The sequence below is a fragment of the Thunnus maccoyii genome, chromosome 14 (assembly GCF_910596095.1).
Source record: "Thunnus maccoyii chromosome 14, fThuMac1.1, whole genome shotgun sequence".
In the NCBI taxonomy this organism is placed as follows: domain Eukaryota; kingdom Metazoa; phylum Chordata; class Actinopteri; order Scombriformes; family Scombridae; genus Thunnus; species Thunnus maccoyii.
In genome coordinates this window covers 9,551,283-9,564,194 of record NC_056546.1, presented here as the reverse complement: position 1 = coordinate 9,564,194, position 12,912 = coordinate 9,551,283, and the positions used below count along the sequence as shown (strand labels likewise).

General features: G+C 41.8%; 1 protein-coding gene across 5 annotated transcripts in view; it reads left to right on the top strand.

The window, feature by feature from the left end:
• The window catches only part of LOC121912151 (girdin-like), a 76,035-nt gene that overhangs the window by 50,724 nt on the left and 12,399 nt on the right, over positions 1–12,912 (top strand). For all 5 annotated transcript variants that reach the window (XM_042434243.1, XM_042434244.1, XM_042434245.1 and 2 more), the window contains exons 13-29: positions 55–233; positions 1,540–1,677; positions 3,473–3,656; positions 3,807–3,937; positions 4,097–4,390; positions 4,619–4,801; positions 5,711–5,989; positions 7,287–7,411; positions 7,855–7,993; positions 8,700–8,876; positions 9,028–9,189; positions 10,344–10,621; positions 10,910–11,053; positions 11,254–11,440; positions 11,705–11,850; positions 11,982–12,074; positions 12,484–12,686. In XM_042434243.1, coding sequence (XP_042290177.1) covers positions 55–233; positions 1,540–1,677; positions 3,473–3,656; positions 3,807–3,937; positions 4,097–4,390; positions 4,619–4,801; positions 5,711–5,989; positions 7,287–7,411; positions 7,855–7,993; positions 8,700–8,876; positions 9,028–9,189; positions 10,344–10,621; positions 10,910–11,053; positions 11,254–11,440; positions 11,705–11,850; positions 11,982–12,074; positions 12,484–12,686 — 3,042 coding nt within the window. The remainder of the gene's footprint in view (positions 1–54; positions 234–1,539; positions 1,678–3,472; positions 3,657–3,806; positions 3,938–4,096; positions 4,391–4,618; positions 4,802–5,710; positions 5,990–7,286; positions 7,412–7,854; positions 7,994–8,699; positions 8,877–9,027; positions 9,190–10,343; positions 10,622–10,909; positions 11,054–11,253; positions 11,441–11,704; positions 11,851–11,981; positions 12,075–12,483; positions 12,687–12,912) is intronic.

The following is a 12,912-nucleotide window of genomic DNA, read 5'->3' as shown; positions in this document are numbered from 1 at the left end:
TTTTTGGATTTGATAAAACATTGATGTGTAATCCACATGTTCTTGTTGTCGCAGTCCCTCAGAAGTCTCTGGGCGAGGAGGTGAACGAGCTGACCTCCAGCCGCCTGTTGAAGTTGGAGAAAGACAACCAGACCTTGCTGAAGACAGTGGAGGAGCTCAGAGGAGCAGCCAGTCAGGACACTGCGGCGAAACTGAGCAAAGCCAGTCAGGAAAACCAGAGACTGAACAAGAAAGTAAGCAGTTAACTGTATTTTTAAGTGTTTTTTTGGGGGGGGCGCCATTCTCCGTCCAATGCTCTTTCTAATTTACGTTAATGATCTCCTAAATGCTTCTTAAAAATGCTGCCTGTACTCATTGCAGATGATACAAATCTCATAATTTCACAACTTGATACACTTCCCAAGGATAATCAAAAATAGAAATTCAATCAGTCAGCTCTTAGTTGTATAGTTTTTTAGGAAATCGGTTTTGTTAATCCAGATTTACAGAAAATCTGAAGGCTTCTTGCAATTTGTGAAGGAGGTCACTAGATAATAGAATAATGAGGAATGTTGTGTGGGTGGATATATTGGTTTGTTTCCATCTTAGGCTAGAACATTCCTGCAGTACACAAAGTGACCAAGAAACTGTTAAATTTCCATGACTGATGGAAATAACATTCAGGTATACTATAGATAGACTAACTGAGCTGTATCTATCTTAGGACACTGTGTAACCTCTTAACTTCTGCCTCTCATCAGGGTCACTACAAGATTAGCATACTGGAACAGCACTACACAGTATATCACCCTAACACTTGCCTTAGACCTTTTCACACAGTGACAGAAATAAAAAGCGAAAGAAGGAGAGAGTATTGAAAGAGGGGTGGATAGCAGGATGAAAGAAAAGCTGTAAATCCAGGCAGCCCTGTATCGCCTTTTCTTTCCCTGTCTTTGACACTCAAATGCCCTTTGCTAAGAGAAGTCTCTGAGCTATTTTCAGAAACATAAGCCTCTCTCTCTGTGCACTCTGAACAAAAAGCATGAAATTGTGTTTTTCCTGCCACAAAGAGAAAATCCAGAGTGAGAAATTTATTTCTGGGCAACTTGGAGTCAAGAATCAAAACACATTAAAATGTGAATGCACCTACTGGTAGACTGGAACAACAGAAATAGTCTCATTAATTGTGTTTGTGTGTATGTGTGCATACATTAACTTGTGTGTGTCTGCAGAGTTGTGACAGAATGAAGTGATGTCTGTATCATTGATAAATAACTGCACCAGCTTCTGTGTGATTGGGAAACAGGTTAACTCACAGAATTATACATTGGCCACGATATTAATGGTTCAAAATACAGGTGATCCTGCAGCATAGAGTGAGTTGCAAGAGCATCATCTACAATTCATCATGATATCTGTGTAACTGAAGGGGAAATACTCCTAAAATTGCTGAATTACTCATTACAGATCCACCATCAGAGCCACCTCACTACAAACCCAGTCAAGATTGTTTGAAAATGTTACTTTAACCTTTTTTAACCTATGTATGTTTGTGTGCAGTTGGGGCAGCTGGAGAGTGAACTGACAGCAGACAGAGAGTCACTCCGCAGCGCTGAGTCTCTCAGTACTGACCTGATGAAAGAGAAAGCTTTACTGGAGAAGACTCTGGAAACACTCAGAGAAAACTCTGAGAGACAGGTAAACACACACAGACCCACACACACACACTTTCATTTGGGAAGGTTATCCCGAAACCAGATAGTCATCATTTTAAATGGTATTTAGGTGTATTGAACTATTTAAGTATTAAATATTAATGAATGAAAAAATTAAAAATCCAATGAAAATCTAGTTTTAACCTTGTCAACATGTCCATATGGTGTTTTTCATATGCTACAAGACATATCAGGAGTGAAATAAGCAGTCAACGCCATAGCTGAGCATTTCCGCTGTGAAACTGCAGTGTACCAAGAAAAATGGATTCAGTCAGGCAGGATTTCCTGTGTCACAAGTCTAAGGAACCAATCATTTATAATTAAAGATAAGTATATGCAAAGTCCACCTCCTCAGGTTTTCCCCGACAGCTGGTTCTGATCTGCACAGAAGAATAGCAACCTGTCGAGTTAAAAAGCAGAACCCGGCATATTGCTGTTGAGCCAAGTTCTCTTCAGGAGAAAAACACAACAGTTCCTCATCTCCCGATGAACGTTTTCTGGTCCCGTTAGCTTTTAGCTTGGCTAACAGACCAGTCCTCTAACCCCTCTTCTGCTTCGGTGCACACCACTCCCTCTTGCCTCTGAGCCATTGTAGTCGGTTACTCCAGTCCGCTGCTGCAGGGCATTGTGTCCTCAGGAGCTGTAGTCTGCTAAATGCCGCTCTAGGCTTCGGTAGAAGTGAGGCGAGGATTTGTTGATAATGTTCAGAAGTTCGGTTGGGCTGCACCTTTTTGGCCTAGTTGCACTAGTGGTGTTATCCGCACACTTACGTTAAGAGAAGAGTCCCTAGTACTCTTTACACCATAACCGGCAGCCAGAGGAGACTCTGCACTGCTGCGCTGCCATGAATATATTCATAGATTGTGGAATTTTTAATGAAGGAGAAGGAGTGGTGTAATTTTAAGGATTTTAAAGTGGTAATTATACTTTTTCGCGGAAAAAAAATCAGATGCACATTATTGTTCAAACAATAGTATTTTAATATGTCTTAGTACATGTCTTTAGGGGATCTTTAAGTAATGAGTAAATGAGTGACAATTGCTTGTATGCCATTTTTCCTGAATTCTGTAATATAGACTGATTAGAACAAGTGAGTGCAGTTCATCTAATTTGTTATTGATACTGACTGGGAATTACTATGATCACATCAAGCATTCATGTGATTTCAAATATAGATAACGTTGCAAGCATATAGTCAGAATCACCAACACTCTCAGAAAAACAAGGCTTTGAGACCATACGTCATACACACTGCTCTTTCCACAAAAGCCCTCATTGATTCTCGTTCCAGGAAGCTCTGAGAAAATAACACGACTAAGCTGTGTAATTTACTAAAGTCTATACTGAGTTTTCTTGTGAGCAATCTTTGTGCAATTGATTGGCGCTTGGCTCAACAAAAAAAAAACAACTATTAAGTAGAACTACCACTGTTTTATTGACTACGGAGATTTCTGGCACTCTGTAGCCCAGATGCAGTCGAGCATGAGTCGAGCATGAGCTCATACAACCAATTTCAATTTAATTGCAGCAAGGTTAAGTCCTTTCATATAAAGTCACAGAACACATAATTATGAAACATATGAACATTAAACTCTTTCATCGGCCCAAATGATCAACCGATTCTTTGGGAAATGGCCTACCTGAGTAAAACTGGTGCAAACTTTATTCAGTAAAATCAACCTAATGAAGTGCCATATGGCTTGTTGCATTTAAGTTATATCACTTAGATTCAGCATTGACTTAAGGCTGTCATTGAAACTCTGATGTCTGTTCTCCAGCTGAAGGGTCTGGAGCAGGAGAACAAGCACCTCGGTCAGACGGTGTCGTCTCTGCGTCAGCGCTGCCAGGTGGGTGCCGAGGCCCGGGTCAAAGATGTGGAGAAAGAGAATCGCGTTCTCCATGAATCCATCTGCGAGACAACCGCCAAACTTAATAAGATGGAGTTTGAAAGGAAACAATTACGTGAGTAGTGTGTTAAATATTTTACATCTACTTTTTAGTTTCTGTCTTTTTTGTGGATGTCAAGTTCATTGTTTAGAGCTTGGGTCAACATTCTGGTTGTTTGTTTGTAAGCATGCGTGTGTTTTTGTTTTGTTGTTTTTTTTAATGCAGGTAAGGAGCTTGAGGTGATGAAGGAGAAAGGTGAGAGAGCAGAGGAGTTGGAGATTCTGATGCAGAAGCTGGAAAGGGACAACGAGAGCCTGCAGAAGAGAGTTGCCAGTCTAGGAATCACCTGTGAAAAGGTGTGGTGCATTTTGTTTTTTGATCTGAGAGAGAGATTTATACTGCAAGTAGCTTTGGATTGAATATCACGGAAAAATTTTAATGATTGAGTATATTTAGTAATGAATGCATTTTCTAATAATACATTTTTTGACCCCGTAAACCATCACCGTATGTAGGTGTCTTCGTTAGAGAAGGAGAACACCGAACTAGAAGCAGAGGGCCGTCGTCTGAAGAAGAAGCTAGACAGTCTAAAGAACATGGCCTTCCAGCTGGAGGCTCTGGAGAAGGAGAATTCCCAACTGGAGCAGGAGAACCTGGACCTCCGCCGCTCGGCTGAGAGTCTCCGGTCAGCTGGGGCCAAGGCCATTCAGCTGGAAGCTGAGAACAGGGAGCTGGAGAGTGAAAGGAGCCAGCTGAAGCGCAGCCTGGAGCTCCTCAAGGCCTCCTCCAAGAAAACTGAGAGATTAGAGGTAAGACTTAAGGACTGCCAGTTATTTGACGAGCACTTCTGTTTCTGGAGAGCAGTGAGATGCAGCTGAAATGTATTATAGTGTTTAATCAGCAGCATGGGGCTTATAGGTGAGTTACTTGGTCCTTAATAGAGACAACTAGGGGATCTAGCATATAATGGCATCAGGGAGCAGCACAACTAGTTCACGGATGCTTTTAATATCCTAATCTGACAATTCCTTTCCCAGGTGAGTTACCAGGGCCTAGATACAGAGAACCAGCGCTTGCAGAAGGCTTTAGAGAACAGCAGCAAGAAGATCCAGCAGTTGGAGGCAGAGCTGCAAGAGGTGGAGGCTGAAAATCAAACCCTCCAACGCAACCTGGAGGAGCTCAAGATCTCCAGCAAACGCCTGGAACAGCTGGAGCAGGAGGTAAGCAAAAAACGAATCTTCAGTTTCTCATGAATTCATTCATAAGCAATAATCACATGTGCTACTGAAAAATAATACCCTGAAGAATCTGATGACTGAGTCGATTTTTAGGAATTGGAACAATTTTTGGTTCAAAGTCCTCTGGGTGACTTTGCTGTTGGTGTATCACTGACACATTGTCAGTAATACACCAACAGCAATGGACTGATTCAGACGTCTCTTGGGGGGGAAAAAAAGTAAAAGTTTGTTTCTGCTGTAACAGTATCATCACACACCACTGTCATATCACTGTCAATTTTTTTTAATGTATCCTCATAGGGGCTGCAGCTAATGATTATTTTCTCTATCAATTAAAATGCAAATTATTTTCCAGATTAATCGTTTGGTTTATAAATCACAGTATGCTATAGCACGAGGTGGTCTTTTTGTTCAACACATTTCAGAAACTACTATGATGTAAGATCAAGAAAAGCAGCAATGTCTCACATTTTAAACCCAGAACTATCAAATGTCTGATTGATCATCAAAATAGTTGCTGATCAGTGTATCAATTAATCGCCTGATCGTTGCAGCTCTAATACACATGGAATTCTCTTGAACCAAGTGCAAATTTCCTTTATACGCAGATTTCTACACATATTTCTTGGTTCTAGTTTTTGTCGGAGCTGTTTGCTCTGTTGGCACTGCAGCAGCACTGCCATATTTTAGTTGATGTTGATAAAATTACAGCATGTTTCCCAGCAGAGTTGGATTATCCAAGATTATTTGTCAAAAGTGATTTTTGGTCCTTTGAGTTAATCTGTGTCCACTTTTAGCCAAACATGTATTTACAGGGCATTTAGACTAAAAGTAATCCCATCAAATGCTGTTTTATCCATCTGCTCTCCATTATGTATCATTATCCCTCAGAACAAGACTTTGGAGCAGGAAAGCTCCCAGCTGGAAAAAGACAAGAAGCTTCTGGAGAAGGAGAACAAGCGTCTGAGGCAGCAGGCCGAGATCCGCGACTCCAAGCTGGAGGACAGCAACCAGCGGATCACCACCTTGGAGAAAGAGAATCGGACCATGGGCAAGGAAATGATCTTCTTCAGGGACTCCTGCACCAGAGTCAAAGACTTGGAGAGAGAGAACAAGGAGCTGGTTAAACTGGCCTCCATTGATAAGAAGACCCTCATCACACTCAGAGAGGTAAGCAGAGCCCTCACACTGTTAGAGTTTCACACACTTCCAGATGAATCTGTTGTAATCCTTTGTTAGTGCTGGAAGTGTTGAACAAGTTTTCTTTAAGTCACTTGAGGAAACGGATTTAAATGAAATACATGCTTGCTTTTTATTATACTGTTCTACAAAATTCTGTTTTAGTGGGAATTTATTAAAATGATCCTGTGTCTGGCGTTAAATTAGTTTCGAAACCCACGCACATAAAACCAGGCGCGTGCACAAGAAATGAGCACACAGAACAGTATCCACGAGTGGAAAAAGCTTCCTCGCGAGTGAGCATTTCTGCTCTGCACGCACAAATGTGGTCCCGCGAGCACAGGGTTGCGACGAGCTCGATCCTCCCTATGCGCTCACAACTGCTCAACGCTCACTCATCAAGTTGACTTTCGAGACTTTGGAGGTGGGGATGGAATAGACAGGCCGCTCCTTTGATTAGCTGTTTGGTTTGATCACTGACACAGTGGAAGACAGGCAGTTGCCTGAGAGAACAAAGGGCAATATAAATAATGATATTTAGTGGCAGATTCTCGTTTTTTTTTTTTTACCACTTACACTTTTTAAAGTTGTGAAAAGGGCAATTTCACTGCTTTTTTCCCCATCCAGACCACATTCGACAGAATAGAAAAGTTACTCCAAGTATTTCTGTATTTCAAAAAGTGAAAATAACTTTTCTACATTTGTTGGAGAAAGAGGAGCTCTACATGGCCATAACCTATGAAATGGAGAGACATTGAATCGCGCTGTGAATTTCTAGCCACATCAGTGAAATTGCCCATTTTTGTGTTTTCACAAATAGAATAAAGGTTTCACAGCTCTGAGCGGACTGTCTATCCCATCCCCGCCTCCAGAGTCAACTTGACGAGTGAGTTTGTGTTGAGCAGGTAGAGTGTGTAGGGAGGGTCGAGCTCACGCTCATTACAGCCCCGTGCTCACAGGACCACATTTGTGCATGTGGAGCAGAAATGGTTGCCTGGTTTTTATGTGCACAGGTTATGAGACTATTTAAACTTCATACCTGTGTCATTGCTGAAGGGGAAATAATTCAAAAACAGACAACATGGATGATTATTAATGGATATTGATCATGTAATTTATTGATAATCCTGGACACCAAAGCAGATTATACTGTGTCGACTTTTCCCATTAAAATCATACATCTTGATCATTGGTTACTGGTGAATAACTAAATGAATGTGGCAGTAAGTGTCAGAGCCACTCAAGTGTGTGTGTGTGTGTGTGTGTGTGTGTGTGTGTGTGTGTGCAGGAGCTGGTGAGTGAGAAGCTGCGGACTCAGCAGATGAATAATGATCTGGAGAAATTGACCCATGAGTTGGAGAAGATCGGACTGAACAAGGAAAGGCTCCTGCATGACGAGAGCTCAGACGACAGGTATCATCTTACAAACACACACACACACACAAAAACTAAATCACACACAAGCCAGAATATTTACTATTCTGTGATTGCTCTTAAAAATGTTTCAGCCTGGAACCCAAATAACAACTAAATCTATCATCTTGGGATCAGAGTCATCTAAAATGATCGGTACAATTGGGAATCAAATAAATCAGGTCTGTGGCCCATTTTAGATTAGGTGCTATAGTATAATCAGAGTTTATTGCAGAATCATCCCTGTGGTAGATTTCTGAGCCAATATCTCTCCCACCTGCCTACACTCTTACCAAGAAGTCATTTGGCCTTGCTACACTGTGACTATGATGATAATACTTTTATCTGTATTTTGGGTTACGAATGTGAGATCACACTCTAGACTGGACACACAAACTCATTAATACATACACACACAGCTAACTCTCAGTCTTTATTTTCAGGTTTAAGCTCCTGGAAACCAAACTGGAGTCGACTCTGAAGTCCTCTTTGGAGATCAAGGAGGAGAAGATCGCCGCCCTAGAGGCCAGACTGCAGGAGTCCTCTAACCTCAACCAACAACTTCGCCAGGAGCTCAAGACAGTCAGTAACACACACACACATACACACACATACAGAAATCCATACTTGAAATACAAGCACAAACATAATTTTTTTTTTTTGGCTGCGTTGCGTACAGATACTTAGCACAACCACAATACATAAGACCCAATATAAAAACACATCCCATAAAACCCAAACACCAGTCTGCCAGACTGTCCACTTGAGAACAGGCTGTCCCAAAATCTTTCCCCTGCAGTCTAAAACATTAGAAACACTCAAAACACTGAGGACATCTCGAGGCCGATACATTATTTATTCACCCACTCTTCCGTTTCTGTTGGCGGTTTATCTATTCATGAGGTGGCAGGAGTCTGTGAAAGAGTGGAGGAGAGGATTTCTGTTTCCCTTTTGGGTTTTGGGGGGCTGTTTGTGTTTTGGACTTGCTGACACATCTGATCCAAAGTTCTTGAGTGGAAAAGTTGAGGCATCTGTGAGTGATTTGAGTTTCAGCTGTGAAACTGTAATGGAACCTGTCTGCTATTAACCATTTCTCATGTTACAATTTAATAGAGCAGTCTGCTTTTTTCATTTTGTAATTTTCCAGTATGTTGCTCTCAGCTGCAGTATTTTATTCTCAGCATTTACATGGTATTTATGTCAGAGGAATTCATTCAAATGTACTGAAATAGCAGCAAAAACCACCCCACCATGATTTCACGGTGTTGACTTGTGCGTCTCTCTCCAGGTGAAGAAAAACTATGAGGGGCTGCGTCAGAGGGAGGAGGAGGAGAGGATGGTGCAGAGCTCGCCCCCTAGAGGAGGGGAAGATCCTCAGGCTGTCAGTAAATGGGAAAAAGAAAGTCATGAAGCCACCAGGGAACTGCTGAAAGTTAAAGACAGACTCATTGAAGTGGAGAGGAATGTAAGTTCACACAATATCAGGAATGTAGGAGGGCTTATGTGACTTTCCCAGGACAAATGATGAACACACATACATATAGCTTTTATGCAGTTCTCTGAATGTATTTGTGCATGTCTGAAATCCAATTGTGTGTGTATGTTTTTTTTCCCAGAATGCCACACTGCAAGCTGAGAAGGCGGCCCTGAGGAGCCAGCTCAAACAACTGGAAACTCAGAGCTCCAACCTGCAGGCTCAGATAGTGGCTGTGCAGAGACAGACTGCCTCCTTACAGGAGAACAATACGACTCTACAGACGCAGAACGCCAAGCTGCAGGTAATCCCCGTCACATCCTAAACAATATACAGTGTCCAGCAGTGCTATCAGTTCAGTGATGTACATCTGAAACACAGACAAGCAGGGGTGGCACAATATACAACTATGTGTCTCACTTAAATACATTTCAGCAGGTTTATATTATCACAATAAGCATCTGCCACACAGTAGAAACCATAGACTCCAGTCTGTGGTAGACACATTCAGAAATGGCTTAATGGATTAAATAATTAATAGACTAATAGCGTTAGTTTTTTATCAACTTTATTTGTATCACTCAAAATCACAAATCACAATTTTTCCTCAAAACGCTCAAACATACAAAACATTCAACACTCTCTATCCCGAGACCTTTGATATTATGCAAAGATATATGATATATAAACTTTTTTCATTTCAGTTCATCATTATAATAAAGATATAATAATATGTTTAGTAAATATATTATCATACTAGGGTCATTACAGAACCTAATAGAATCAGATAGTGGCAAAGATGATATGCCTCCTGATATATGACTCTCTATATAACACAATACAACATAGACAGTCCTACATTTTAAACAAAATGTGAAGCCATCCTCCTTCTCTACAGTCCTCAGTTTGCACAGTTGCCCTGCCAGGCTGCTTTGCTCCCTGGTATGGATTTAGATTTGTACTCCTTGTTTGGCAGCCATTCAAACCCAGCTTATAGGCTACAGGATTTACGCTGACCATACAGTAGCTTCTAGCCGTTTCTGGGTGTGTACACGTTAATGTCTTTTGATGTGTTAAGTAGGTTGTGTGTGTGTGGGAGCATATGTTGGCAGGTGTTGTGTGTGTTTGTTTGTACTGGAGGTAAAAAGCTGCTTCTGTTTAAAGGTACTGAAAGTGTGTCTACACCTGGACAGTATGTGTGTTTGTGTGTGTCATAGGGTGAGTAGACAGGGGTTTGAGACTAGGAAACCAATTTGACCACAAAGGAAACATGAAAAGAAATGAGTTCCTGTTTGTGTTTTATGGATGGAGAATACAGTGAAGGCAGAACAAAACAAATGAAGACACAGTGCCCCCTATAGACTGATTCAGCAACAACCATTTCCTCTAGATTTTTCCACAAACCTTTTTCTCGTTTTCAATCCATCTCCATCCTTAATCTTCCGTCCTCTCCTCTAGGTTGAGAACTCCACCCTTAGCTCGCAGAGTGCAGCCCTCATGGCCCAGAACGCCCAGCTGCAGACCCAGCAGAGCAGCGTGGAGGGTGAGCGAGAGGGAGCGCTCAAGGAGAAAGATGAGCTGAGGGCCACCTACGAGCTGCTCCTCCGCGATCACGAGAAGCTGGCGGCGCTCCATGAGAGGCAGGCGGCCGAGTATGAGGCCCTGATTGGGAAGCACGGGGGCCTGAAGAGCTCCCACAAGAGCCTGGAGCAGCAGCACAGAGACCTGGAGGACAAGTGAGTTGGGGTGTAGGAGCATGGGATGGGCACATGTTCAAGTCTAATAACAGTTCAAGTCTCACTCATGACGTGACTCACTCTTATGACCTTCTTTTGTACGCTGTCTTATGAGTACACTATTAAAGATCTTAAAAGGAACCGTGCTGAGTAACTAGAGGAAACTGTAGACCCCTTGGGATAAACAGAATATGAATGCTTTGTATTCCTTCCTGTCAGACTTAAATCTTTCTTTATGTAACACATGGAACAGTTTGCAATCTATTTGTGTGTTTTTTATGTGTGCAGGTATAAGCAGCTCCTGCAGAGGAAGGGGGAGCTGGAGGAGCTGGAGAAAAATCTGAAGCAGCAGCAGGAAAAAATGGCGTTGGAGAACGAAACTCACCAAGCCACAGCTGACCACTGCAAACAGCTCAAAGAGGAAAATGATAGGTCAGATCTACCTATATCAATAATTTTTTTTTCTTAAACACTATGCAAACATATGAATAACAGGTTGACAATGTGACTTAACCTTTTAAAACTCTTTATCTTCCTTAAATGTAAACTTAAGTTTATTTTTTAATTGAGAAAATCATCTCTTACAAACACATACGTCTGTATACTGAGGATTTCCTCTGCTCCATCCTTAGACTGAACACTACGTATCGTCAGCTGGTGAAGGACAACGAAAATCTCCAGCTGGACCATAAAAACATAAAGAGCCAGTTGAACAGCGCCACACTGGAGCAGACCAAGCTGGAGGCAGAGTTCTCCAAACTGAAGGAGCAGTACCAGCAGCTGGACATCACCTCCACCAAGCTGACCAACCAGTGTGAGGTGAGGAGGGACTTTTCTCTTGTCTTGTCTTCTCTTGTCTCCTCTTCTCTTCTCTTCTCTTCAGGATTTCCCCATTATGTGGTTTCGGAGCCAACTGTCTTTTGGTTGATTTACTCCTTTAATTATTACAGTATATTTGTTCAGCTGACTTCTTCAGACAGCTGTGTTTTGGATGGTTTACTCCTTTTCCTATATCATATTTATTGTTGAGCCAGGTGTCTCAGTATCTCTCTAATATACTGTATCTGTGTTTGTGTATGTCAGTTGTTGAGCCAGCTGAAAGGAAACCTGGAGGAGGAGAATCGTCACCTTTTGGACCAGATCCAGACTCTGATGTTACAGAACCGCACGCTGCTGGAGCAGACCATGGAGAGCAAAGACCTGTTCCATGTAGAACAGAGACAATACATGTATAACCGCCTTTCTTGCCATACAGTATACATCACTTCTGATAATGTGTATACTTAAAACAGCCAGCAAACACGTCCTCAAGTATTACATAGACTTGTCTCTCTTCTTTTCTACTTTTTCCGCCCATCAGAGACAAGCTGAATGAGCTGAGGAGACAGAAGGAGAAGCTGGAGGAGAAGATCATGGACCAGTACAAGTTCTATGACCCCTCACCTCCACGCAGGTAAAAAGCAAAGTCTAGATGACTTTGCTTCTTTGTGTTAAAAAAAAAACATGCAAGTAAATGGCTCTGTGTGAGTCAGAGTGACTCAGACAAGTCAGTATATCATAGCAAACTGTGACGTTAAAAATTCTGTTCGCTTGTTGACTCTTCTCTGAGTGAATGGGGAATGGCAGAAAACACTCACACTGCAGCATCAGGAAGGAATGCATTAAATATTTATGGTCTGCAGAGCTTTAAACAGCTGTATACTGCAACATTTTATCTTGAGTATCATCAAAGTGGAGGTTTATAGTAACATAAAACCTTAAAGTACATATATGGAACAAATCAGTTACAAAACAATTGTTTAAAATATTTCCATTTCTTTTGTCTTCTTGTTCCTGATGATTTCTCTGCCTTGTCTCTGTAGGCGTGGCAACTGGATCACTCTGAAGATGAGGAAGCTGATCAAGCCAAAGAGCCGGGAGAGGATGCGTTCTCTCACGCTGACTCCATCTCGTTCAGAGTGCGGGGACGGTTTCCTGACCTTTCCCCAAGACAGTCAGGACAGCTCGTCGATAGGCTCTGGCTCCAACTCTCTGGACGACACACTCTCACAAAAGAGGACCAGCAGTGAGTACAGAGGAAACATGTATACACACACAGAAAAAAATCCTGTACGAATATGTACTTACCAAAACCAAGAAATATACAGTAATAGTAGCTGTGATCACATACTCAGACACTGTTTCATACACAAATGGACACAAATATATATGCAAAAAAGTGAACAAAACAGTTACTAGTTCCATTTGATGCTGAATACTCTTTAACAGACACATAATCATACACTCACGTA